We start from the raw sequence: 27,604 nt of genomic DNA, 5'->3' as shown, positions 1-27,604 counted from the left end.
TCCAGTGTTAATGTTCTTTAATGCCAACCATTTTTATACATAAGCTTTTTACATATTAGGGTGCCTTCTGTTCTGTGATAGAGTAAGATGATAAATGGTTTATTAGTTATGTTGAAATGACAACCACATTCTAGTAACTCCTAGTGTGCAAAACAACCTTCACGTGTATACACACCCACCACATGTACACAAAAGCTTCCCCCATTTAACTGGATAGCATGAACAACTTTGCATGTGTATCCTTTTGTGCTATTGCTTATGATTTTATTAAAGCACCCACAGAAAACTGGAACACAGGAGAGCTATATATTTATCGTATTAAATCTTTGCAGGTACTTGGGTTGCCTCACCTTCCAGATTAAACATTACAAAGCCAAAGATGAATATACTACGTGCTCTACGAAAAATGCAAAATAAAATGTAAGTGCCTGAGAATTCTCATCTAATCATTAGTGCAGTTGGTGAATGTATTTTATCATATCTTAACCATAAAAGTTGCTAAAACTGGCTGGGCTAAAAACGTAAGCCCACCAAACAGAAAAGATTTGAAGTCTCGTTGACAGAGCAAAATGAAGAGAATGCAACTTCACTCCTCTTTGGCTGGCAACAAATACAGTTTTGGATATATTCTAAATGGAAAGTGTATTTGAAACAGTGAAAACCTTTGTTTTTCGTTTTCAAATAGACGATTTGATTTTCCCCCCTCTACAATGTAACAATCACCAGCTCTTTGGTAGTAATCTCCAAGCTTATTGGGCAAGTAGATTTTCATTTTCTAAAGATGCATAGTAGCCATGCAGCCTGGCAATTCTATACTGCCTTGAGTAATATATATCCAAGCCACATGAATTTTTAAAAAAATGGTTTAATTTCAGGGATTGAAATCCTAAATGCATGTCCCCAAGGTAATGCATTGGACGGCAGTTAAACATAGACTATCACAAATAACTGGTAATTACTGTCTCATACCAGACTGTCTGTTTGTTAAGTGATCTATAACTTTCAAATAATTGAGGGATTGTATTTTTTAAGAAAACAAAGTCACTCTATGTATCAGCACATAAACTCTTATAATTTAACTTATATACTGTAAAAATAACAAAAATATGATCTGTTACATGGCTTCTTACTAGCAGAGTCAACTGCAGAGATTAATCTGGAACAACAAAGCACTGAAGCTACCGGTAATTTTCCCCCCTTGACCTTAAAGGTACTGTTACACATGGCTTGCCAAGAATGCATGCAAGTTTGTCCCACTGATTTTAAACCATGCTCACTAAGTGCAACCATGTATCCTCATGCTTTAGGGGAACTATTCCAGTTTATTTATTTATTTTATAAACCACAGCTTTCTATTACTGTCACCTTCCATTGGCTATTATTACAGATGTTCCAATATAATGGGGAAGTGCAGGCTCCTTGTGAGCCTCAGGGGAAGAGGCTGATGAAGGACTTTGGTTTTTGTAAAACATATTTACTTCCTCAGAACTGTGTCCATAATTCTCTGCTACATGTCCTGTGGCAGTACACGAAGAAGTTTGAAATGTACCATGTTTGGCTAAAACCCGGTGGTAGTTGAGAAGTACAAATGGAACTTGCCCTGCATGCCTAACATCCACAGTGTGATCGTTTTCAGAGTCATGATCAAACTTTCCGGTCATTCTGTCATCAGGTTCCAGCTCACCTAGATTTGCAGCATGATGGGCAATGTGCTCAAATTTTGGTTCTTTCATACAAATTCTTCTTGTTTGTTCATATACTGTCGGAACTGGGAGAAGGTGATTTAATTGTCCAATAGATTTAGTTTGGAAACATTCAGATTTTGACAAAAAAGAGTTGGCTAAGGAGTTCGAAAAGGGCTTTTCACTTAAGTTGTTTTTTTCTTGTACACCTCTATTGAAAACTAGCTTATTTTCTTCTTTAATAAGATGATGATGTGCTGGATATATTCGGCTTTCCATTTTGTTACTGTGCTTTATAATGGTGGAATCATAGCTCTCTTCTTTATATCTGCTATTTGCTGCTAGGGTGGCACAGCTTGCAAAGCTGTCAGATGTACTGTCTTGGCTATATCTTCTGTTTGGTAGTGGCACTTTGAAAGAAAGAAAAATAAAGTTATTTAATGAAAGCAGTTCAAGCAACAAAGTGTAGTTTGAACATACAGTAAAGTCTATTTAGATTGGGGACATTCGTTTAATGCTGTTTTTGAGTTTGCTTTAAAGCCTTTGTGCAAATTAGCAAGTAGCTGCATTCCAAATAGAATCAGGAGGGAGGGAGGAATAACTTCTCCATTCCTTCTCCATGCCAAATTGCAAGATGGGAGTTAAAGCAGGTTTTTAGAAACTCTAAATTATAGCTAATTACCTTCTGAGACAACTGGAGCATTATTGGAACTATTTAAAAATGTAATTTTTGTAAACAATTTTGAGTTTTATTTTTTCACTTTGGATACATACCTTCATAAACGGGCAACATAATCAGATGTAATACATGAAAATGCTTTCCATTTGATTTATTAGGCTTGTTTGTGCTACTTGTGGAACACTCCAAAATATGCTCCCTAAAGAAAAGTTGCTATTGTGATCAGTATTGTACCCACAAAAACTCTTTCTTTTCAGATCTGATTATCTGACAAAACAACAATATTGTGAGGACAATGTGGTCCAGTTGTCTGCCCTGATGTAGCCCCATGAACTCTAGTGTGAGGTCTACAATATATAGGATTGTCAGTAAGCTTGTAGTAGCAGGGCTACACAATCAAAAGTGTGTTGTATGAATACACCCTAAGAAAATCTAGGAGACCTAAGAAAACTGAATTTAGGCTTCTTGTTAAATTCTTTGCAACAGAATTGGGGTAATTTTAGTTATCAATCAGATTTGCATCTTAACTATTATTATTGCATTATGTTCAGAAAGAAATATGAACGATTCAGGAGCAAAATTAAAGTGTAAATGTAAGTTGCAACTATTTTCAGCCCTTTCCTTAACAACTCATCAGCCTCTTTTTGTTAAGGGTTTAAAATAGCTTTACCCACTACACACGTTTAATATTTGAAAAATATTTAACATGTATGAATTTTTCCTGGGTATAATAGAGCTTCAGATTTGTTCATTTAATACACACCTTCATAACTCTGTAAGAGATTATGGCGTACACTGCTTGCTGACTGATCAGAAGGACTTTTCGATGGTGACTGACTGCCTCCTGGAACAAGAGAATTGGCATAGTGCCACTGGCACTCTCCACTTGTCTGCAAAGTACTTAAGAAAAATCGAGCTACTTCGCAAGGTGTTCCTTGAGATTGCCCAAATTTAGAAGGCAGCATTTGTTTTTTGCTACTGAATACATGAGGGTCTACAGGGAAGTGTCCATAATGGTAAGAGAAAGGTAAGCTGTACGATGGGGTGTATAAAAGTTCGCTGTTTTCTGAATGGAAGGCTTGTTCTTGGATGGTGGCAGAATTTGCTGTGGAGTTGGATCTCCAGCTTCCAACCTGGCCACATTCCAATTTGTCTGTCTGGAAGGAGCTGTATTGCTGAAAAAGCAAATAAAAAGAAAGAAAAGTGTTTAATAGCTGACTCTGAAATCTGTCAGTATAACAGACTAACAGAGTGCACTGCAGCCAAGTACCACCTTGAACTGCAGTCACACTAGTTCATATAAACTAAGAGAAGTTGGCAGCACTTAATTTCTAAAGAGAGGAACTGGAGCGCAAGCCTTTCTGGCATTTTTCTGGAAGCTCTGCTCCTTAATCCTATGTGTGATGGACAAGCTATAGCTTCAGTGGTGAGGGAGGGAGGCATTCTGCACATGTTTGGAAACACTTTAAAATGATTTCACATATTCTGTTTAGCTGGCAAGATTTCTGAGGGCCACAAAGAGGTCTGGGGGACCTGATGTCGTACCCCCCTGCACTGAGGTGGGAACATCTGCTTCCCATTGGCTTGTTCTTGATCTGACACACTTATGTTGCTTTGGATTGAAAGCTCAAGGTCACCCCTACCTCCGTATTTCAAATCAGGCTGTCCAATTTCTTATTTGCTTTTTTCCAAGTGCCTACAAGTTTATCCACTCAAACATTTGCCTGCCCCTTTTTTCCATCTTACACTTAGAAAATTGCTCAGAAAGAGGTGAGAGCTAGCTTTGACATGAGGGTCAGCTAACCAGCAATGTGAGCAGCCTTGCTCCAAGGGAAGTTTCCTAATGACTGGCACAAAGGCTTTGCACAGCACTGCTGGGAATGCTCTTCTGTCAGTCATTTTAAACATTCCCTAAAAGCAAGACTTTGCACATTGCTGGTATGGTGGTCCTCAAGGCAAAGATGGCTTCTGCTCCAAATCCAATCAGGAAAAGAAGACTGCAAGTCTCTCCGAAATGCAGTATCCAAATTATATACTCCCAAACTAGGGAGGAAACTACACCAGTCCTGAAGCTGGCAGATCTTTGGATGGACAGTTCAACCTTATTTTATTCTTTGTCCCTGCACTCTACCTTAGTCTTGTTCTTGTATCTATTGTTAACACTCACCCTGAGCACCTTTCTGGACCTGGTCATGTATTATCTCCTTTCTGGCCATTTTGTACGATCTTGGTGGCTTTCCAAGCAAACTGTTGCATCTGTCAAAAGGGTGAATGCTGCTGTACAACTAGCTGTTGCACCACTGTAGTTCCCTGAATTGGTTGAAATAATTCAACCACAAGTGATGCTGTATTGCTGCAACAGTTCATATTCTTGATCCTCTAAACTTGCAGTACTCAGTACCCCAAGCAGCAATTTGTAGGATCAGGCTATTAAAAGGAACAGAATTTATGATATTTTGAATTGCAGGAAATTCCAGTGACTATTCACAGCTACTGTTGCAGATAGGTTGCCACACACTTTTAGCATGAAATGTTGATAGAGGGGAAAACTACTACCTGTTGTGGATATGGCGTTGTTCTGAGTTTTGTCTTCATTTTATTACTTCTAGGTTTTGTTGCTTTTCTTGTTTCTTGTGAGGTAGACGCTGAGTTTCTGCATGGAAACTGTGATTTAGAAATGGTGACCTGGTCCAATGATAATGGGAGTTCCTTATATTCTATATCTCTGAAAAAACAACAACAGCATTGCAACAGAGGAATGGTCCATTTGCATCTTTCTCCTCACTTAGGTGCCCCCAAGCATTTAAATTGGGGCGGGGGGAGAACCTCAGGCCTAAGGTGCCAATGTGATCCTTTGGGCCTCTCTAGCTGGCCCTTGGGACTCTGCAAGCCATGCATCACCCAACGCTCCTTGAGTGCTCTTGCCTGGCTGTACTGTTTCCTTAAACTATGATAATATCTCTCAGATGCCTAGACGGAGACTGTGCGTGTATACACACGTGTACAGCAGGCTGCATTCCAGGTAAAAATCACACCCATTGCTCTATCTACTTTTGCCTCCAGCCTTGCCCCTGCTGGCACATAACCCCTGTATGTTTCCCTCACACTGAAAAAAGGTTCTCCAACCCTGGCATAAAGAAAGCTTCAAAAAATAATACCAGACATGCCACAGTCACTGGACTATTAAAACTGAATCTTTAATGCACTAAGAAATGATAGGAAGGGGTTGGTAGCGGTGAAGCTAGGTTAGGAGTTCAATTCAGGACACCTGAACTCCAGACACTGCCAGAGAGGAGTAACTGGGCCACCTCTCATACTTTCAAAGCTTTCATTCAACTGCCTCTATAATACTGTGTATGTAAGCAGTTATTTGATATACACTCTCAACCTGTCATTTGTTCATAGTTGTGCAGCTGGAACCCATAAATAGTTAATAATATATTTGAAAAATGGCTGCCCTTCTCCATCCTAAAGTAATAGTCTGCTTCCGTGTCATAAGAATGGTTATCTCCTTAGGTTGTTTTTTGTTTAATTTTCTGGAGTTTGTTTGTTTTTTGTCATCAGCTGATCTGCACCTGCATTTTCTCTAAAAGAGCTGCATTTATCCCAATGCCATTTTAGTTCATTAATATGTCACAGTGTAGGATTAGAGCAGGACCAGCCCTACCATTAGGCAGAGCAAGGTGGACATCTCAGGTGGCAGATGCTGGAGTGCAGGGGGGCAGTAGCAGCATCGCCCCCTGATCCCTACCCCAGCTGTGCCTCTCTGATGCAGAATAGAATTATGTGTGTGCAATGCAGCCTAAGGTAGACTACTCCCTTGATGTGCAGCGAAAGATGCTGTACAATTGCCAGTGTTGAAATAAGATTTAGCTTCTAGTTCAGGCAACCTCTGTACATGGAAAGGGATGTGCCCTCTTCTACCTTGTGTCAGGCAGCAAAACATCCGTGGCCCTGGTAGACAGACTTCAAGAAAGGTTTTCAATAATGTCATTTTATGTTATTTGAAATGTAGTCATTCTTTTAGTTTTAGATTGGTTGTCTAGAACACAGTCTTCAGCTGTGAGATTGAAGCCCAGAAGTGAGTTGGCCATACCAAAATACTCCCCCCCCCCCCAGGAAATGATGTCTACCTTACTAAAACCTGATAGAGTATTATAAAGCACAACAAATATATATATATCGGTGATCAACATTTTAAAGTAACAAAGTGGAAATCAGGATGGAAGAATCAGATAAAGTTATCAACATGAGACACTGAATAAAATGAATGTGGTATACAATGGTAGGAAATATGGACTTACGTTAGGACATAATTAACACTCACTATGCAGTGAGGTCGTGATGAGCGGCTGTTGTGTACAATCGTGGCATAGCTCTGGACCCAAACCCAGCCACTGTTCTTTGACAGCAACCGATAGTACTTGGTTGTGACTTGTCCTTTCACCAACACTATAAAACATAACATGAAAGGAATTTAATTATACTCATACTCTGCCTTTCCTCCATGAAACTTGAGGTGGCATATTTAAGGCTCCCAGGTGACCTTCTATTCAGACATTGACCCAGACCTGCTTGGCTTAAGAAAGTTTGTTACATCATTGATTTTCAGGCCATACCATTCTACTTTGGTTTATTTGTTTTTTAAAAAGAGCATTTTACCCTTATAATTGAAGTTTCAAGCAAAGGCAATATTTCGGTTATTGCGACTGAATGCTCTCTTAATACAGGTCTTATCTAATACAAAATCCAATAAATAAAACACAATCCTAGATACGTCTGCTCAGAAGTCCCACTAAACGTGTATAGGATTGCAGGCTAAAAACTCATTTGAGCCTTTGTTTGTGCTTTCTTGTACTCCTGGACTCTTGCCTAATTAAAAGTTTATCCGATTCTCTTATAGCTGTAATACAAAATCTCAAACCAAAACGTGTTCTGCCTTCTGCCTTCTTGTATATCCTTTTCTTAACATCCCATATTGACTGTAGATTTAAGAATGAAGTGATATGGAGAAAGAACAATTTGGACTATACTTTCTCAGTGGCTGCTTTCTGACAATCATATCTTGGCTTAATAAGCTGAGGTATGAATGAGCCTCATACACCTGTATGTCGCTACTCTGCTCCTCTCTTTGTGCAAGACAGGAAATTTGCAGTTAACTATAGCTTCCTGTTACAACTGAAGCAGGAAACTATGGTTAATGGCTTCCAAACAAGCCAGGCTATTTAACTTTAAAGCATGACTTTATATTTTAGCAGCTTATTGAAAAATAGTGGTTGCTCGCGATCCTGCAACCACTTCCATGAGCAGAGAAACGGGGCGCCACAGTTTTGGGAACAAGCAGAAGTCCTGCTCAATACACGGAACTAGTTGTACAGTTGTCTAGCTTTAACCTAGAGTTCTTTCCTCAAAGACCACTTCCCAAGCTTCCTGATGCATGTATTTTTTCAGAAAATTAAAACTTCTCTATTAAGTTGATATGCATGCCCTGAAGAGAATTTGGATTCTCTTACTATAGATTAGTTCAGCTAAGATAGCCGGTGCCTGAAGGTTCTTTACATTTATTACTCTAAGCCAAACAACATACCCAATTTCCATTATAAATGTTACTTCCTTCCACAGCAGCCATTTGCTCCCAAAGGTGCTGTAAACAGTTGTGAGAGGACAATATTTGGTGGGAAATCAATGCAGAGCTCCAAAACGCTGCTTTAACTTCAAAATAAAAGTTCTCAGGCTTGTCTAAAAAGTGTGAATTATTTGTTGTTGCTATTTATTAAATTTATCCAGGCAGCCTTTGAACACGTGAATTCTGTCACTACTGCACTGTCAGAATACCAAAGAAATTCATTATGATTAAAAAGGAGTTGCCTAATCTGTAATACACATGAAATCCAGAGAATTGTGCACAAATATAATTCCTACCCTAGTCATCCTGATAGCTTGGCATGTTGCTAATGAAGTTCTTTAGGAAATCTACTAGTATTGGTGCAACAGCTGTAACAAACTGTCAGTCACTTCATCTTCTTCCAGCACTAGCTCACATTTTCTTAACTTGAAGAATATGGATATGAATTATCTCTGATTCATCAATTTACTTTGCCTTCAAAATTTCTTCCAGCAGCTTCACATATTAAAAAGTTATGCCAATGAATTAATATGAAACCCAGGTGTAGACAATACATTACCATTTTACATGTGAGTTTTTTACTAGGAAAGCTGTGCCTAGTCATAGTTTCCCAGCACTTATACTGTGAATAACTCACATCAACATCATTACAAAATTATTTTACTTGTTTTCCATTACTTACAAAGATGGTGAGCATATCGTAAATGAAATACATCACATCCATGCACATGGTGGTAGAGAGTTTTCTCTATCAGGTCCTGTGGCTCATATCCAGTTAATTCAGTCACTCTAAAAGAAAGAAATATAGCTAATAAGCAGCATCCTTAAATATTTTACAGCAATAAACAATTGCTCTCCTTTTCCAGAAATCAAGTTTCCCGAAACCTTCAGAATTACAGTAAGCCCACAATTTATGCACATTTAAGTTGTGCGCATTCAGTTTTACATGCTTGGCAAAAAGCAGTTTTAAAAAATCAAAAGGGGCAGAAAGGGGGTAGACATCTGAGAAAAAAGACTCTGGCAATCCCAGCTGCTATTGAACCCAATGTGTTTTGACTATACACAATTTTGGCTTAAGAAGCAATCCCTGGAATGTAACCCCCACATACGTTGCAGGCTTACAGTATACATTTGTTTTTAACGTTATTAGCTTCATAGAGTACAACATCTCAACAATATATTTAAAATACCTATATGCATTTCAGTATAAAGGATTATGCTGAAATATATCAAGCATTACATAGCACCAATCTATTATAGGGGAATGCTATAATAACAATTCTCACTTTTAAGCAGAAACATCTTAGGTGGCTGTTCCATTTTGTAAGATAATGGGTAGGTATGGTGTTGACTGGTTAATGGGACAGAGGATGAATATTTGCTCACATTCAGAATTGCCAAAGGATACAACTAGCAGTACTGCAGGATAAGATATATCGCACAGATGAAATGAATTGTGGGGCCTCCTACGGGGACTCTGGGACAATATTACAGACAAAAAGGGTACATAAGTGCTAGCTTCCTACTAGAGCAGCTGCTGGATACTATTAAGTCTCATTCCTGGTCCAAATGTGGCAGTTGTTATTTCTTTGGGATGCATTAAATTTATGACTTGGCCCTCCAGCTGTTTTGGGACTACAACTCCCATCATCCCTAGCTAACAGGACCAGTGGTCTGGCCATGCCTGGTCTAAATGCTTTATTGCTATCTGTTTGCCTGAGTAGGGAGGGCGGGGGATACATTCTAAGTGTGCTCAATAGTATGTATTGACAATGTGGTAGTCGGTTATTCAAACAAATTTATTACTGTCTTGTGAGCTTCCTTCTGTGCTTAGAGAGCTACTCAAGAAAAGAGTAAGCAAAGATCATTTTCTTTACTGCTGGCAAACCCACAAGTGACATTTACCTTTTGCCAAGATTAATGAATATAACAGGAGTGATTAATCTGTAGGGCCTGTAATCAGTTTATAAATATAAGAGAGCATAAAAGAAATTAGATACTTGTCTTAGGAGAAGGAATAACAGATAGCAGTGTCCCTTAAGAGGGACGAAAAGAACATTTAAGTTAGATATTACAGAATAACAGGACAATGAATACTGCAACACAAATAACTTGGGTACAGAAAAAATACTAAGGCCCTACCACTGAGGATAAAAGGATAAAATATGCCTTCTGCAGCACCTGTACGATGTGAAAGTGTGATCATTTCACTGTCTGGACACAAGATTTGCACAGTTACAGCCTTCACTGCAATATAACTCATGTGATAAGCTATTATTATTACTACAGGTCCTCTCAGCAGGAATCTCATGATGTAGCCATAGGGCAAAGCTATCTTGTCTTAACTGGTCTTTAAAGATACTGTACTTTTCCGTGTATAACACGCCCCCTATTATGGGGGGCTGAAAATTAAGAAAAGGGGCGATTTGGGGGGGAGGATTGCCCAGAATTGTTGAGCTTAGGGGGGGCAGAGTTGTTGAGCATTTTGGGGGGGGGGGGAAATGCCAAAAAATCGCTCACCCACCAGACCAACAATGCCGCTCGCACACATCGCCAAATCAACCAATCCTCTGTCCCAATGCCGAAAAAAGCAGCACATCGGCTGCCCAATTGCCACAGTGACAGCCAATCAACACCAGCCCTTGCCGCAGCCACCAATAACAATCTCCAACTAGCAGCAACCAATCTGATATCCCCACAATGCACACTACCCTTGTATAAAACGACCCCTAATTTTGAGTAAAAATACATAGTCTTATACACAGAAAAGTACGGTAATCCAGATTTATCTAGGCATCAGAATGCTAAACCCATCCACATTGTCCATCTTGTTTGTCACCCAAGTCTTTGATTATCAATAGATATCAGAGAAGGTGCTATTATTACTTAGAACAATGATACTACAGTGGTGCCTCGCAAGACGAAATTAATCCGTTCCGTGAGTCTCTTCGTCTAGCGGTTTTTTCGTCTTGCGAAGCAACCCTATTAGCGGCTTAGCGGATTAGCGCTATTAGCGGTTTAGCGGCTATTAAAGGCTTAGCGGCTATTAAAGGCTTAGCGGCTATTAAAGGATTAGCGGATTAGCGGCTAAAAGGCTATTAGCGGCTTAGAAAAAGGGGGGGAAGCGGGGGGGAAATTGGAACACTTGCAAGACGTTTTCGTCTTGCAAAGCAAGCCCATAGGGAAAATCGTCTTGCAAAGCAGCTCAAAAACGGAAAACCATTTCGTCTAATGGGTTTTCCGTCTTGCGAGGCATTCGTCTTGCGGGGCACCACTGTAAAGGGTTAGGGCAAGGCTTCCCCCTAACTGGTGCCCTGCAGATGTTTTGGACTTCATCATCAATGGCTGTGCTGTCTGATTACAGATAACAGCAAGAAAATGCTAATAAACTTTGTGACATTGATTTTTATCCTTTCCTTGGCGGGGGGAAAGCAATAGGGTATTCTACTCAAAAGCCTAAAATATAACTCTTTACAAAGGCATTATATAGAACTAATTTCCTGTTTGTAATGAACACAGAAGAGGAAATGAGTTAATACAGCAAATGAAATCAAGCACTGCTGAGAGTATTCATTTTCTTCTACCACTAAGGTCATGAGTTTGTTATTTTGTCTTGAAGTCAACAGATTTTTCATTTATCTCTCAGGTTCAATATCTGGAAAGTTTTGAAAGTAGGATATAGAAATTTAGTAGCGTGCTTTTAGCCTCCTTTTGAAAACTGAGAGAAACAAATACTCATATGTCCACACCCCTACCCTATTAACTTTTCAGTTCTTCTCTACATTGTAACCTCCAGCACTGCTCCACTTGTAGATAATTTTAAATTATTTCTCCACTAAGTGTCAAAATGTACTGCTTAGCTGAACACCAAAGGAAAGGTCACTTATAAATAACAATAGGAGAAATTGAATTCAGTTAGCTTTTAAAGCCAAATTAATCAAATTCACACTCATCTGAATTTTGCTGTGCAGTTCTCCAACCAAAGTTTACAAAAATGCATATATTAGAAAGATATGTGTATAAGAATGAATTATCTGTGAAAGCATACAGAAACACATTATATTAGTTAAAGTTGCTTTTAAAAATCTGTACATTAGTCAAAACTGCACACAAAAATACAGTGGTGCCCCGCAAGACGAATGCCTCGCAAGACGGAAAACTCGCTAGACGAAAGAGTTTTCCGTTTTGGAGGTGCTTCGCAAAACGAATTTCCTATGGGCTTGCTTCACAAGATGACAATGTCTTGCGAGTTTCTGCTGGTTTTTTTTCCTCCCCCCCCCTTTTCTAAGCCGCTAAGCATCTTATCAGCTGATCCGATCAGCAGATAAGCCGCTAAAAGCCGCTAATAGCGCTAATCCGCTAATCCGTCAATGGGCTTGCTTCGCAAGACAAAAAAACCGCTAGATGAAGAGAATCACAGAACAGATTCTTTTCGTCTTGCGAGGCACCACTGTATGTTTAGGAGGATAAATTTGCCTACTAAATTTGCACTAAAATGCTAAAGAATTTTCATGAGGATTAAAAATAAATAAATCACAAATTGCTGCAGAACTGAAGACTGGAAAAAAATGAGAAGCTTAAAGAATAAAAAATGACAGATCCTTTCATTCCAAGTTATGATTATCTGTAGCTCACATAGCACAGACATAATTCAGTGTCTTACCCCAGTACATGAGTCGACCAAAAAACTACTGGGTTAACAACTAGTATTCCCTTTTCACTTCACTTTAGATACAAGAGTTTAACTATATATTAGTAATATAAAATGCTGTCAAATACGAAACACCATTGCGTAGCAACTATGAGATATTTTCAAATATACCCATATCAAATATCAACAGATGTCATGAGCAATATTTCAGTTCGAGAAATATTTACAAAGTCAACTTCACAACCTACTGTTTCTGTCCAATATCCCTTTCCCTATTATTTTTAAATTTTGCTAAACTGGGAGCAAGACAAAACAAAACATCTCAGTAAAGACAAAGACAAACATGACCAAGAAACAGCAACATGGCTGCTGACAAAACAGCAAATGTTATTATTGTGAATTTATAGTAAGTTGCTGCTTAGACTGCTTTGACCATATTTATAATTAAATGGTCCATAAACAAACAAACCATTAGTGTGAATTAGTTTTATTTCTTTTTAACATGCAGTGGTTTAGGGCTGGGTGAGGTATGTTGTACACAGCAGGAACAGCAAAAGAAGACTCTCCTGTTCTTTTATTTCTGTGGAAATTCAGCATTTTAGCAGCAAAGGCCTATTTTGTATTAGTTAGGATTCAAGCCAATATTGACATTACATCTTACAAATGGCTATTTTCATAGAATCATAGAACTGTAGAATTGGAAAGTACCCAGAGGATCATCTAGTCCAACCCCCAGCATTCCCATATTATGGTATGCAAGCTATACAAACTGTGACCTTAGGAAGAAAAGATGGAGCAAATATAGTTTTGTGATAAAAGTACAAACTAAGAACTTCAGAGTCCTGGTATGAAGTTTTGCCAACGGCTTTCTATTTGAGCTGTGCCTCATTTGTCAACTTTGTCATGGAGCAACTTAGTACTTCTTCTATTCTCCATTTTGCATAATTAAATGAATGTCCAGTCTTCAAAAGACAACCTCAGTCTTCCAGTAATTTTGGTTAACTCAATTTCAACCATTACCGCTAGACGCTACCAAATAAAAGTATTTACTCCATGAGCAGTGGCTTGTCCTACAGTGATCCTTAAAGTGTCACTTTATCCTATGTTCATGTTAAAGGCGTAACACCTATAACATACAACAAAGCTTCATTTTCAAATGCTGTAACAATTCAAAGATAATATTGTTGCTACAGTTTTGTGTGGATTCTATTGTTCTCTTGCTGTTTTTTCAGCTTTATATTTTTCAGCTATCTTTTGCAAGTTGCCACAAGCATATGGGAAAATGGAACAGCCATTTTTTAAAAATAAATTTTTACTTACCTTGAATCTAGAAATATCAGTTTTAGATCTAGGCTTGCTCTGAACATAAACATGTTACTATGGAGTTTGATCTCAGTGATTGCACTCGGAGGTAATGATTGACCTACAGCAACCAGCCCCACAATTTGGTAACAGGTATCATACAAAGACATATCCAACATGTACTGACGTATCTTCAAATAGCCACTGCAGTGGATCACCTGGTATAATATGGGAGAAAAAAGGTACAGTTATGAAGGGGAAACGAATGACTAAGATGGCCTCTTGACAATACTGTTCACCTAAAATCTCCAGGATATTTTCTCTCTCTCTCTCTCTCTCTCTCTCTCTCTCTCTCTCTGTGTGTGTGTGTGTGTGTGTGTGTGTTTCCTGAGTAGTCTTTTTACAGGTGAATTGATAATTTTAAAGCAGAAGTCAACATATACCATGTATTGCATGCCAACACTATATGACAATTAAGCTGACTTTAAATTGCAAATATCTTGACTCAACATTCTCTAGATGCATTCAGAGTATCAAATTATTTTTGTGGCCCTCTGAATATTTATTATACATTATCTTATTATAACATAATGGTCAATGTGAAATATCCAGATAAAATTTGATTTCCTTTGCATAAACCTAATTAAACATGCATACACACAAATTTAAATTATACATTTGATCAACCTATGTTGAAATGCACACACAGAACACTGTTTAGTGTTTGTACTGAAGTCTTGCCATAAACAGTTATTGGCTTGGAAGGAGGGAGGCAGAGATGAGTGGTGACAGAAAGACTGACAGAAACTGAAAGACAGTAGGATTGTGTCCCATCCCCTGGGGTTGCCAACATGGAGTCCACAGGTCCTAGTAAATAATCTGCTCAAAAATCTGCAACGCATGAGAGTCTGTTTGCTCTTTCAGCTCAGCTCCTGTTTGCACTGGTTTGGCCTCTCCTACACTGACCACACTCTATTAAACATGCCCACATTTCACTTGAATGGACACACACCTATTCTGAACAAAGAGAGGTGCAAAGAACTTCTTTCTATGAGCAGTACGGCAGTTGCTGGGGTAGATGCCTTTTTCCACACTGATGTGACAGAGGGGACATGCACACACCATTTGGTAGTCCTGAGTCTTTTTCTGCTCTTTTAAATGTGGGCGAGTTATGCCACACACCCTAGAGCAGCCATTTTATGCCACCCACACCATGTTAGTCATTTTGTGGTTGGCTCTCATGGCATAATTCAGCACAAAAAGATGTGAGTGTGGAAGCACTGCACATGCAACTGGAGACATGCCTTTTTCAGAGTTTGTGATTGTGCAGACAGAGCCTATAGCCATACCATCAGTATATGAATAGGCTCGTTCACATGGCATGCTGAACCTTCATAGGAGTAGAAGCAATTCCATTCACTTCTCCACATGCATTCATGATTCATTATAATGTGTAGCCTATGCATATTTACTCAAAAGTACATTCAGTGAGTTTAGTGGTCTCAATAACATGCACATGCAGAGGCTTCCCACCTTCACCTCCTCACATTCACTCAAGGAGAGAAGAGGAGGAAGAACTGCTGTGCAATTTCCACCTTCAATCCATCTGATCCTCAGAGTTTTCAGTTATCCTTGCAAACAAGCCATTTGCTATTTGCTGTGGCAGAAGCTGCTTTCATAGAGGCTGCTGATGCAGCAAACAAATGACAGCCAAAACCGTTGCAGACTGGATTTGGGGTTGGCTTCTCCCGGGACATAGCATGAGGTAGCAAAGGAAAACACGCAACACTATGATTGTTTACTTGGGAATAAGCCCCAATGAATTCAGCAAAGCCTTCCTTTTGAGTAAACATGCACAGTATTAGGCTATAAGCTTTACTGCAAAGCATTTGCATGTCTGCACAAGAGGCTGTGGATCTGGAAGAAGGGAATGGAGAGGGGAGAGGGAGGGAGAGAGAGAGAGAGAGAAACGTGCATGGTGGATGTGCGGGGGAAACGGAGATTGCCCAACAGTCCAATTAGTCAAAGGAGAAGGTACAAAATACACTGGAGTTTACCTGCCTAAATAAGTTCTTTGTTTAATTTCCATATTGCCCCATAGAGAAGCATTGTGGGTGGTTCACAATAAGAAAGAGCTTTACAGAGCAAAACACCGTAGCAAGCTGTATGATACCAGGCCAGACCATTTGCCTATCTTGCCCAGTAACGTCTACCATGACAGACAGAAGTTACCATGGGTCTCTGGCAGAGGTCTTCCCCATCACTTGCTACCTAATCTTTTAACTGGAAATGCTATTGAGAGAACCTGTGACCTTCTGTACACAAAGCACTGAGCTATGATCCCTCCCCCAAAGCAAGACAAAATATCCAGTTTTAGATCTAACTCAGCTAATAGGCCCTTTGCAATAAAGGAAGGTTTTCCCTGGCCCCCTCAAAGGTAGTAAGAATAGTACAATACAAGCCTCCTTGGAAGCAAAGTTCAATCACTGGGGAGCCTATGGCAATAAATGCTATTAATCAGAGCTGTACTGAATCTTCACCTGTGAAGTTTTAAAAAAGAGTGGAGTGTTGCACATGCACTCATTGCTTATCTTTTTTGCATACTGTTCTTAGGTGCCTCTTTTCCCGATCTGCCACTTTAGTGCCTTTTTTAAAAATGGAATCCCAGACACATACAGCATGAGGATGTCAGAGAGACAGTCAACTTTGGCTTCATGGTCATGAAGCTATATCAGAATGATGTCTTCCTGACTGCATTTTGAATAGTCAAACATTTTTGCCATGTTTCACAAATCCACACATACCACCAAAAAAGAGTGAAGGCAAGTTTCATGATGGGGGGGGGGGATTATTACTGACTCCCTTCCATTTTGGCTCAGCCCTAGCATCAGTGTCACAGATATTACTGTATATTACTGTAAAATATGTGTTTGCTTTAAGGCAAGCTTCTATAATTAAAACCTGTTGCCCTGCAAAGATGGCAAAAATCTAAGCACTTTACCTTGTAACCACTACATGTTAGTCCTGCATTCCGTTTGGCCAAAACACACTTCATTCGCAGAAAAAAAGATCTCTCTATTTCATACTCTGAAAACAAAATACAAATGTTTCAAGACTCTTTACAATATTCCTTTTGCCATTTTAACATAGTTTTTAATATTAAACCTGTAGTGCATTTTTTTAGTTATGCTTACAAACATGAAGCATGAATATGAAAGTGATAATTAGAATGCTTGCTAAGCCATTATTTGTCACAGGCCTCATGATTTTAAGCATCCCTCAAAACCATGAATTTATTTATTTTAAACATTTTTAGGCCAGTTTCTGTACCATGTTCTCTGAAATGCCATCATTCTCTCAGAAGTATCAATTTTTACATTTCAGAATAAACATTTTACATACTTTTAAATATCCAATGACTTCCTTTCTTCTCCTTCCATGGTTCATTTTACTTATCTTCCATTCCTGCATATTTTACTATACCCAATTAAATCTGTTCTCTATTTTTACATTGTTCAAACATTAATCACACTGATGAATTTATCTTAATGCTGCCAGTGTTTTCAGCTGCGTGCAATTATTTTCCATATATTCAATAAATATTTTCCACTCTTCTTTAAATATGTGTTCTTCTTGTTCTCTTATTCTATGTGTTAAGCCTGAAGTTCTGCATATACTAGCATCTTACGTAGCCAATCCTCTTTACCTGGGACCTCACTCACTTTCCATTTTGATGCTCACAATACTCGAGCCGCTGTTGTTGCATGCATAAAAAAACTTTTCTGACATCTGGGAATTTCTGTATGAATTATTCCCAATAAGAAGGACTCCAGTCTTTTCGGGAAGGTTATTTTAAACATTTTTTTTCAACTCATTATAAATCATTTCCCAGTACTAATTTACTTTTTTACATGTCCACCACACATGAAAAAAGTCTTTCCGTTTCCTTACATTTCCAACACATATCTGAGTCTACTTTATACATCTTAGCCAACCCATTTGGAGTTAAAGACCATCTATGGATCATTTTCAAATAGTTCTCTTTGAATGAATAACATGCATGAAATTTCAGATTATTTTTCCAAAGTTTCTCCCAGAGGTTTAAATCTATATTGTGTCCTTTATCTATTGCCCAGTGTGTCATTGAAGCTTTAACTAGTTCATCATTCATTTCCCAGTCTATTAAAAAGTTATATATTGTGTACAAAGGTTTATCCTTATTTTGTAACAATTCTCTTTCAAATTGTGAGCTTTGGTCCAAAAGTATCCACACTTTGAGAATGAGTTCACTATTAGAATAAAGGTAAAGGGACCCCTGACCATTAGGTCCAGTCGTGGCCGACTCTGGGGTTGCGGCGCTCATCTCGCTTTATTGGCCGAGAGAGCCAGCGTACAGCTGCCGGGTCATGTGGCCAGCATTACTAAGTGGCTTCTGGCAAACCAGAGCAGCGCATGGAAACGGCGTTTACCTTTCCGCCGGAGCGGTACCTATTTATCTACTTGCACTTTGATGTGCTTTCAAACTGCTAGGTTGGCAGGAGCAGGGACCGAGCAACGGGAGCTCACCCCGTCGCGGGGATTTGAACCGCCGACCTTCTGATCGGCAAGTCCTAGGCTCTGTGGTTTAACCCAAAACGCCACCCGTGTCCCACTATTAGAATAGAATAGGTCAAAATCAGCACGTTTAAATTAACTGGAAGGTAGTGTAGCCATTTTAAAACTCCAATGTGACCAGCCCCACTGTTACATTATGCAGTAACCATAGTTTCTGAACAGTCCTCAAAAGGTGTCCCACATGATGCAGGACGTTGCAATACTCTAAATGCATACATGGAGAACTGTGGTCAGGCTATCTTCGTTGTTGAGAAAGATAGCAGTTGGTGTGCAACCGTTAGCAAATGAAAGGTGCTTCATGCCACAGAGGTCACTTGGGTCTCTGAGGCTAACACCTCCATATTGGGAACCTGATTTTTCAGGTGGAGTACACTATCACCTGACAACAAACAGAACTTCTACCGCTTCACCTAACTATAACGAACAAGAGAAATTGAGCTTTATGCTATCAAAATATTGAGAACACCCCAGTCAGTAGATTTATATAGATGCTGTTCAACATGTGGAATAAAACCTGAAGAACACCATAGCATAACTCCCAATAAGCAGCCTTATAGTTGATCATCAAGGGAGCAGGAGCCCACAACATTATACACCAATTTCCACCAGCCAACCAGTTCATCAAGATATCATAGTGGATGGTACTGGACACCTCTGAGAGGTACAGGAAAATCAATAGGATTGCAATTTCTTACTCTCTCCTGACAAAGGAGGCACCACGGTGATCAAAGTTTCTGTGCAAACCCTAACCAAAAATGGATTTAGATAATCAGTGTCATTCAAGGGTGTCTGGAGTTGCGTGAACACCTTGTCCCCAAAAGGTACATTGGTAATTGGCAGGAAGCTGGCACAATTGTCTGGGTCCAGCATAGATTTTTTGATGTTGACAGAAAACTGCCTTATTTAATGTAGCAAAGACAACTATCTCACAAAGAGATGTTCATTTCATTATCTTTGGATTATTTCTGAATATTTAGGTGTTTGAAACTTATGGTCAGAATGTCACATTGGAGCACAGGGCTCCAAAGTATATTCCATTGTTAAAAAATGATTTTAATAATATAATTTTATTTGCAATTAAGATGCTTTATTTAAATGCAGAATTATACTTCCCTTAGTAACTTCCCAAACCCCCTTGATGAGGACTTCCACATTCCAACAAAGTGAGAAACAGTGTGATCCTGTGCATGTCGACTCAGAAGTAACTTCACCAAGTTCAGTAGAACTTGCTCCCAGGTAAGTATACAATGACAGCCTAAATTTATTTCCTATGGATTAAGAATTCGACATTTTTGGGCTGCTTCCACCAAATTAAGGCATTTACATGCTTTCACTTTCTTCCATGTAACATTCCTACATGGAAAACAATAGTTCTTCACAACAAACAGCTTACAAATATGAACAATACACATGTAAACTCACTAAAAATTGACTTTATGACATCTGTACTAGGATCCAACCATATCCTTACTGGTTCTGCTAGAAATTAGAGCAAGATACTAATTCTCACCTTCCATATTCTTTTCTGGACATGTTGGAGGCACATGGATACTTAGCCCTTGCGCAAATATTTGAGCACCCTACATCTACGCACAACCTGCTACCTCCTGCTGACTGCATTCATTTTTTCTTTCCTCAAGGACCTGTGCCACACAGAGCACATCCTTGCTAGCTAGACAATTGCAATAAGCTGCCTGGTGAGAGATCATAGAATTGTAGAGATAATGCAGCTCCATACAGCTAGCAGGTTGATATCCCCTGCAGACAAACTACGAGAGAGACAAATGACCTACCCACCTATCCTTGAATTGCTTGAGGATTTTGTTTGGTCTTCATTTTTAAGCAAACTGACTAGATTTGCACTTACCAGACTAATACGTGGATCAGAACGCAGTTATCCTTCTGTTTTCATACTTCTCCCATTTTGCAATACAGGTATCAGCTCAAAAAATGTACCAAAATGCACACAAAAATGTGTATTTTAGGATAAAATGCGTTCAAAATGTGTCTTTTATAAAAATAATAATACATTAATGTGATTATTTTTGCTTTTAAAAAATTGCAGATAGTTGCAGAAACAGATTTATGATCATATGTGAACCAACACAAACCAGAAACGTGTTGATCCATCCCTAATCTATAGATAGCAAGAAGTTTCCCAAACCTATGAAGCTATGTAACTCCTGAGCCACCCAAGAGCTAGGTTCATAAACTAAAAAAACACACAAATCTATTGGCCTAACACCTATAAAATCCTGAAGATCTATCTAACTAGCTGACTTAACATACAAAACATGAATATGTAAGCCATACCTTTACTTCAACACATTAAGTAAAAGATGACCTTAGAATAACAAACTAGAAAATCTTTTTCTGCAAGGTGTCTCATAGTCTGCTACATTTTTTTCCGAGTCAGCAGCTGCAGCAATCTAACTGGTAGATAGAGACCCTTGATGCTATAGCCTACATTCTGAGAAAGAGCAGCCAATCTAAAACACACTTAGGAAACATGGCCACAGTTGAAACCTTGAGACTTTTAAACCTCTGCAGGATCAGGATCTCAGCATCTTTGTCAATTGTTTAGCAATAAATCCACTTGAATGATCCTGCCACTGTTTTTGTTTTGTTTTGTTTTTTGCACTGTATTCTCACCCAGCTGCTACTGCTGGCCCTTAAATAATCATTGTCAAATAACTAAATTTCCGTTGAAGAACTGTCAACTCACTGAGTCTTCTAAGAACATATACCTGCTGCTTCAAGTTAAAGGACAAGTAAGGTAAAAGGTAATGGACCCCTGGACGGTTAAGTCCAGTCAAAGGTGACTATGGGTTGTGGCGCTCATCTCGCTTTTCAGGCCAAGGGAGCCAGCAGACAGCCTTCTGGGTCATGTTGCCAGCATGACTAAACCACTTGTGGCGCAACGGGACACCATGGAGAGTGCCAGAGCTCACATGGATTCGAACTACTGACCTTCCGATCAGCAAGCCCAAGAGGCTCAGTGGTTTAGACCACAGCACTATCCACGTCCCTAAAGGACAAGTGAGGGGTAGTGGGAGTTATGACAAAAGGAGTATGTATGGGAAGGAAACCCATCCTTTTCCTTGAATAGCTCCAATACTAGAAGTACAGCACAGAGAAAACCTCTTAAAGGAACGCAGAGAGATAAGGATGAGGAAGGGAGGTTTTCCTCCACACCCTGCATGCTCCTTGTCATGGAAAACCTCCCTGCCTGCTTTATAACTAAACCAGTAAGTTCATGTGCAACGACACACACACACATACACCTACCAGGCGCTCAGATTAGTAGCTTTGCAAATTCAACCAGAAAGCAAAACAAGAAACCCAGTCCAGAATTTCAAGCAACATTCCCCTTTGCCGCCTGGGGTTTAGGTCTTCCTTAGGAGATCCCACTCCAAGAAGGAGAGCCACATTCCAAACATCTCAAAGTTTGCTAAACAAATATTACAGCTAACTTAAATGGTCAGTTTACTACTCCCTACCTCAACACCTATGGTTTTTTTTAATTCCCCCCAGTGCAAATTGAGCCATCCTGGGAGTGGCTTGCAGATAATAATAGTATTTGATCCTCTAGGCTGCTACTACTCAAACCATTTCTAGCCACAAAAGCTTAATTATTGGTGGCTGGAAAAACATCTGTTCTGTTTGAATTACAGTCATACCTCGTGTTGCGTTCCACTCTTGTTATGGACTTTCAGCTTACGAACACAACAAACCTGGAAGTGTTTGCTTCCGGGTTCTCCGCCTGCACATGTGCAGAAGCGAACTGCGTGCTTCAAGCATGCGCAGAAATGCTCGATCGCACCGTGCACATGCGCAGAAGAGGCGCTCTAGTTGCAGACTTTTCGGGATGCAAACGGCACCCCAAAATGGATTAAGTCCACAACTAGAGGTACCACTGTATTAAGCACTTTTAAAAGAAAATTTGCAAATAAAACTCTAGCCAGTATTTTCCAGATACATGGCCTGCTACTGGACAATGTGTGATACTTAATGAATTAAAACCAAAGGGATAATTCATCTTCATGTGTAGCCACCATCAGAGAGGCGACGAATGATGTGTTCCTCCTTTCCCTCTTGGAGACCATGTACTGGCCATTACTCAGAGCAAAAGGCCAGCATGGTTCTAGTGTATCCAGACCTTCTGCACTATTCCAATGTAATGGCTGGTGCATATATGACAAAGAGGAGGAAGGAAAGAAGAGACATTTACCAGGCCTTATAAGAAACTCTCCACATGTGACAAAAGAAATCATGCCCCACGTCATTTGTATACCTTTGTCTTACCCATACATCAAATAGATTGCTGATACTTTGAAGATCAGACAATCCAGATATTAAGAGAGAACATAAAACAGACTCACCTAAAGCCACATATTTATTTACATTCAGTTTGAACTGAGATGCCAATTATCAAATACACATTAAAGATAAAATACTCATTTGATCTCGTCAATGGAATTTCAAATAAGTGAATTGTTCTTGTTTTAATCAAGTATGTATCTTAAATTATCCCATTTTCCTGGAAATTCAAAGACAACATGTCCAACTTCAAAAAAGATTTACAAATATGTCCTATGGACATTTAAATGGTTTGCTCTGCTATACGTCATGGTATTAAAAAAGGAGGCAGTGGCTATTTTATGTAATGAATTTGTGCTTGTACATTCAGATTGCACATGACTATTTAACAAGATACTTTAGCCCCTTCTGTGAAATTATATTTAGCTTTCATGCAACCCTGAATCATCCCTGAGGTGATGGAATGAAATCAATCTTACTTGCTCTCTCCCATTTCTATGTGTTTTGAAGAAGGATCACATAAAACTTCAGAATGTTTTGTTTGTTGCCCAAATGGCCACAAAGCATTTTTCACAACTCTATACCTATACCCCACCCCACCCCTAAGAGGTGCCCCCTCCCCCACCTGTGCCCCCCCAGCACCTCCAGGTCTTTGGGTTGGCTCTTCCAAGACGCCCTTGTTCACAGAGCAAAGTAATTTATTATTTCATAACTGTAGTCTACAACTTAAAGTTTCATCACTGTGAACAAACCTAATATTGCAACTAGATATGCTGAAGAATGAAGTTTTAATATTATTTTCACAATTTGGAATGAGATGAAAGATGCTACATCAATATAGCTAGATACAACACTTGGCCAGGAACCCTTTTTACATTTGTAAATTTCAGTGGATTAAGTGTTAGCATGTTAAGATCAGCACTACACCTCATCATCCTTTTTACTTGTATATGGTCATATCATATGGAAGTACCTTGTAAGAGATGAGGATGAAGAGGCTGGTGAGCTGTTAGAACCGCTGTCATTTCATCATGGTCTGATGGATGTATATACTCATAAATGCTATTACCGGTGAGTTCCACCTGTCAAGAATATATTGAAAACATTCAGAACTATAGCAGATTTTTTTTCCATTTAGTATTATTTTTCAGAGGTCTCTTGTATGTAATATACATATGATTTACAAATACCCCACTGCATTTCTAACACTCCTATCGTCTTCCTGGACCAAAAGCAGCTATCAACCAATAGCCATGATCTACAAGTTGTTTTGTCTTATCATGAGCAAAAAAGGTTCAATTGCAGCATACATACATGACTTGAAGACTGTGATCTATGTAAATACTAATTACACCAAAAAAGTATTCAGTATGACCCTACTTTGAGCTCTAGATTCAAACAGTTGTTGCTGGAGGAGATAACAATGAAATAGAATGTTTAGTTCCCGTGATTTTTCACAATGAAAAAAACCTCTAAGTGGCATAACCCCCTTTTAAAAAATGTGTGATCAAAGCTTGGCTGGAGGGTGGTAGGGGAGAAATGAATAGCCCCACTCATTTCTCAAAGGCTAATCAGAGTTTGGTCTTTTCCTAAAGGACTATGCTCACACAGCCCTGGCAGTGTGGCTGTTACATTGAGCTTGGGAACAGTGTATACATCATCCATTTGCACTCCTGATTCCTCAAACAATTGACATAGCTAGCTTTTCTATAAAGGTGAATTCACACCTTATGCAAATTTTACCATTTCAGTTAGCATTTAGTAGGTTAAAACTGCAAAACAGTCCTTTTTATCATGGTCTGGATAAGCTATTAAGAGTCACAGGTTCAACCGTTTCTTCCTGCTCTCCTCTTCCACCAATTAGTAAACTCCATGAGACTATAATTCTGATTGAGTTCCAACCAGAATTAGGACATTTAGGGTTGGAATGAAAAGCAGCTTTAACAAGTTTGTGAATTAGACTTCACAGTTCTCAGTAGTTAACTAGTTAACAACAGGTCTAAATTTAAATATGTGGTTGAACTCATGTGTTTTCTACAAGCATGTGCCTTGCTTTACTGAATTAAGGCATAGATTCATTTAGAGATTGGAATCTCAACCAATTTAAAGTTTTAAAAGCTGTCCCTCAGTACATTTTATAAGCCAGAGAATGCAGTCTTTCATCTGGCTAACAGCTATGTGAATGCTTATTAATGTTTACCAAATGTATACACAATAGCTATGTGAAAAATTCAATCTTGTCCTGTGGGCCTTCATTCCAGTTTTGAGGAAACAAGTGGTATATAAGCAGGGGCAGATCCACCCACATGGAAACAAGTAGTAGTATCAGTTTGTATCTCTGTGTCCTTTCCAAGAAGGAAGAATTATCCTGAATCAGACCTAACATAACACAGCTCTCTGTTTCTAGCTTTGTTGGGAGAGAGGCTGTAAAGGCAAAGAGGCAGTGTTTTACCCAAAGCCATTCTTCCAAAATATATTTTCCTACTTATTGTTCTCAAAAGGAAAAGGGGGTAAAGAAAGAAGGTAGAGTATTGCAGACAGGAGAGTGAAGGAGGCAACACAGTTTGCACAATGAACATTTTTAGGGAGTGAAGGATAGAAACTGGAAAGGGGAAAAGGTGGTTTGAAAAGGCAGAATAGGCAGCTATAGTAGAAATTAGAGACAGAAAGAACTTGGGGAAGGGTAGAACAGACATAGTCATACCTTAGTCTCTTAACAAGGCATCGCATGTATAGAATTACCTCTTTACCTATACAGTATTGGCGCACAGAAAAAGTGAGGGGAATCCTCTCCCCAGAATACCAAAACAGTCAAAAGTTTTTAAAGAGTGCTCCTATACCTCACATACCTCCTTGCCATGCCTGCATTTAGGGATCTGCTACTACTAACACAACTAGTTGCTTTCTTTTACTCTATTTTTTCCACCAAAGAACTCCCTCATTCTAGTGGTGTCTGCTTTCATCTGAGAGTCTCAGAGAAAAGCAGATGTCACCAAAGCAGAGCACTTTTGAAAAGAAATGAGAAGTTACTTTTAAAAATAGCTAGAAAATTGGTTTTTACTGTGTAGGCAACTCGAGAATAAGGTGTCATATCAGGGACAAGTCTAGTAAGAGGTCTTTTCTAATCACAGAAAAGAAAATTATTTCAAAAGGTCCAACAATGACAAAAATGGTCCTGCAAAAAACCTTAGTGCCCAATTGTTAATTGCCTCTGAGGAAACGGCAAGCAGGTTGCTTCTGCTGCCTTGCCCTTCCCCTCTTAGTGGTGCCTAGGCAATACGATTCCAGACTCTACCTCAGGTCCCTTGCCCTATCAGTGAGTTCATAAATAGTTACATACCATTCTTAAATCTTTTTTAAGATAAATAACAATCTGTCTCTAATTAATAAAAGTCCAAGCAAATATGTGGATCTTCGCTCAAGGCTACAAGGAGAAGCCTACAAAATGAAGCTGGCAAGCGAATACTGACCCACCATGCACTTTAAGGCCCACATGGGAGCATTCTGTAAGAGCCACTCCACACATGAAAATAAACACCCTCTTTACTGTTTACTGAATCAGCAGTACTTCACACAGGTTTCAGGGGGGGAAAACATTTCCATGATAGTGGGAACATCCAGTGTTGATAAATGGCACAATCCTCTACATCAGAAGGAAATCGCACTGAGTTTAAGTGGTATATGATTGCAACCTAAGGTTGCTAAATAATAACTTTTCAAACCATTAAACATGGGCTAATTACAAGTTTTGGGCACAAATATTTCAAAATGCTGTATCACATCCCAATTCAGCTTGCTAACAGAAATAGAATTCCTTTATTCTAAACACATGTACTTGAAAGTAAATCCCATTGTTTTCAGTTGAACATACATTTAAGAAATTGTTAGTTACCTTTAAAATGAACAAATGTAACAGTGCCCTAAAACCCCAAACACTAACGTTTGAGCAGAACAGTAGTAAACCTGGTTTTATGAGTTCTACCATAAACATATAAAACGCTTTACTGAAAAGGCCACAAGGCTGGCAAAACTCAAGAAAAATTGCCTGAATTCCATGTGAACACTCATAAATCTGCTCCCTTTTTATTTTTTCCTAAAGCACATTTACTATAAAACTCAGGTTTCCTCTGTTTTCACAGCAGCTAACACTGCAAGTGGAGAGGCTGCTGTTGCACTCAGTTCCTGCTTGTGGACTTCCTATAGGCATCTGGTTGGCCACTGTGAGATGGATGGGCCTTTGGTCAGATCCAGCAGTTCTTATATTCTTACTGCATACAATTCAAAACACAGACTGGAAATTTCCACTTTCTCCCCAGAGATCTATACCACTGCTCTGGCCAATGGCCATTTGCAACAACACCCAGCTAGGAATAGGCAGCACTTGCTATAATTGTATGATAAGTGGACTATGCTGTATCCAGCTTCCAGGGGGCTTTAGTAGCACAAGGGAGAGTAGAGTTAGCAAAGCACTTTTGTGGACTGCATTCTTAGTTTCAAAATGCATATAAGTAACAAGCAAAATGCAAAGTTTTTCCTTTACAGTGATAAGCTGTGTGAATTATTTAACTTAAAAAAAAAAACTAAAATCAATTCAAAGGAAGAACATCATCATTCAATAGGGGGACAGAACTTGCTCCTACCTGTGATAAGCCTAGATGAACAGAAGCAGTTTCTGAGATATACATTATTTTGCCATCAGATGCTACCACAAAAACAAACCCATCCAGAGT

The 27,604-nt window shown here is 39.1% G+C and overlaps 1 protein-coding gene across 1 annotated transcript; it reads right to left on the bottom strand.

Moving 5' to 3' along the window:
- LOC310698960 (single-minded homolog 2-like) lies at window positions 1-27,604 on the bottom strand (the record flags this gene model as incomplete). The annotated part of the gene is made up of 9 exons (XM_083520525.1): window positions 1-2,092; window positions 3,125-3,536; window positions 4,918-5,086; window positions 6,666-6,813; window positions 8,670-8,776; window positions 13,959-14,158; window positions 16,942-17,027; window positions 23,848-23,956; window positions 27,515-27,604. Coding segments are annotated over 9 exons (2,052 nt in total), but the record flags the coding sequence as incomplete, so codon positions are not given.

The sequence above is a fragment of the Podarcis liolepis genome (assembly GCF_965112155.1).
Source record: "Podarcis liolepis genome assembly, contig: HAP1_SCAFFOLD_220, whole genome shotgun sequence".
NCBI classification, from domain to species: Eukaryota; Metazoa; Chordata; class Lepidosauria; order Squamata; family Lacertidae; genus Podarcis; species Podarcis liolepis.
The sequence above is the reverse complement of the archived record's forward strand: the minus strand, read 5'-3'. Positions and strand labels throughout refer to the sequence as shown.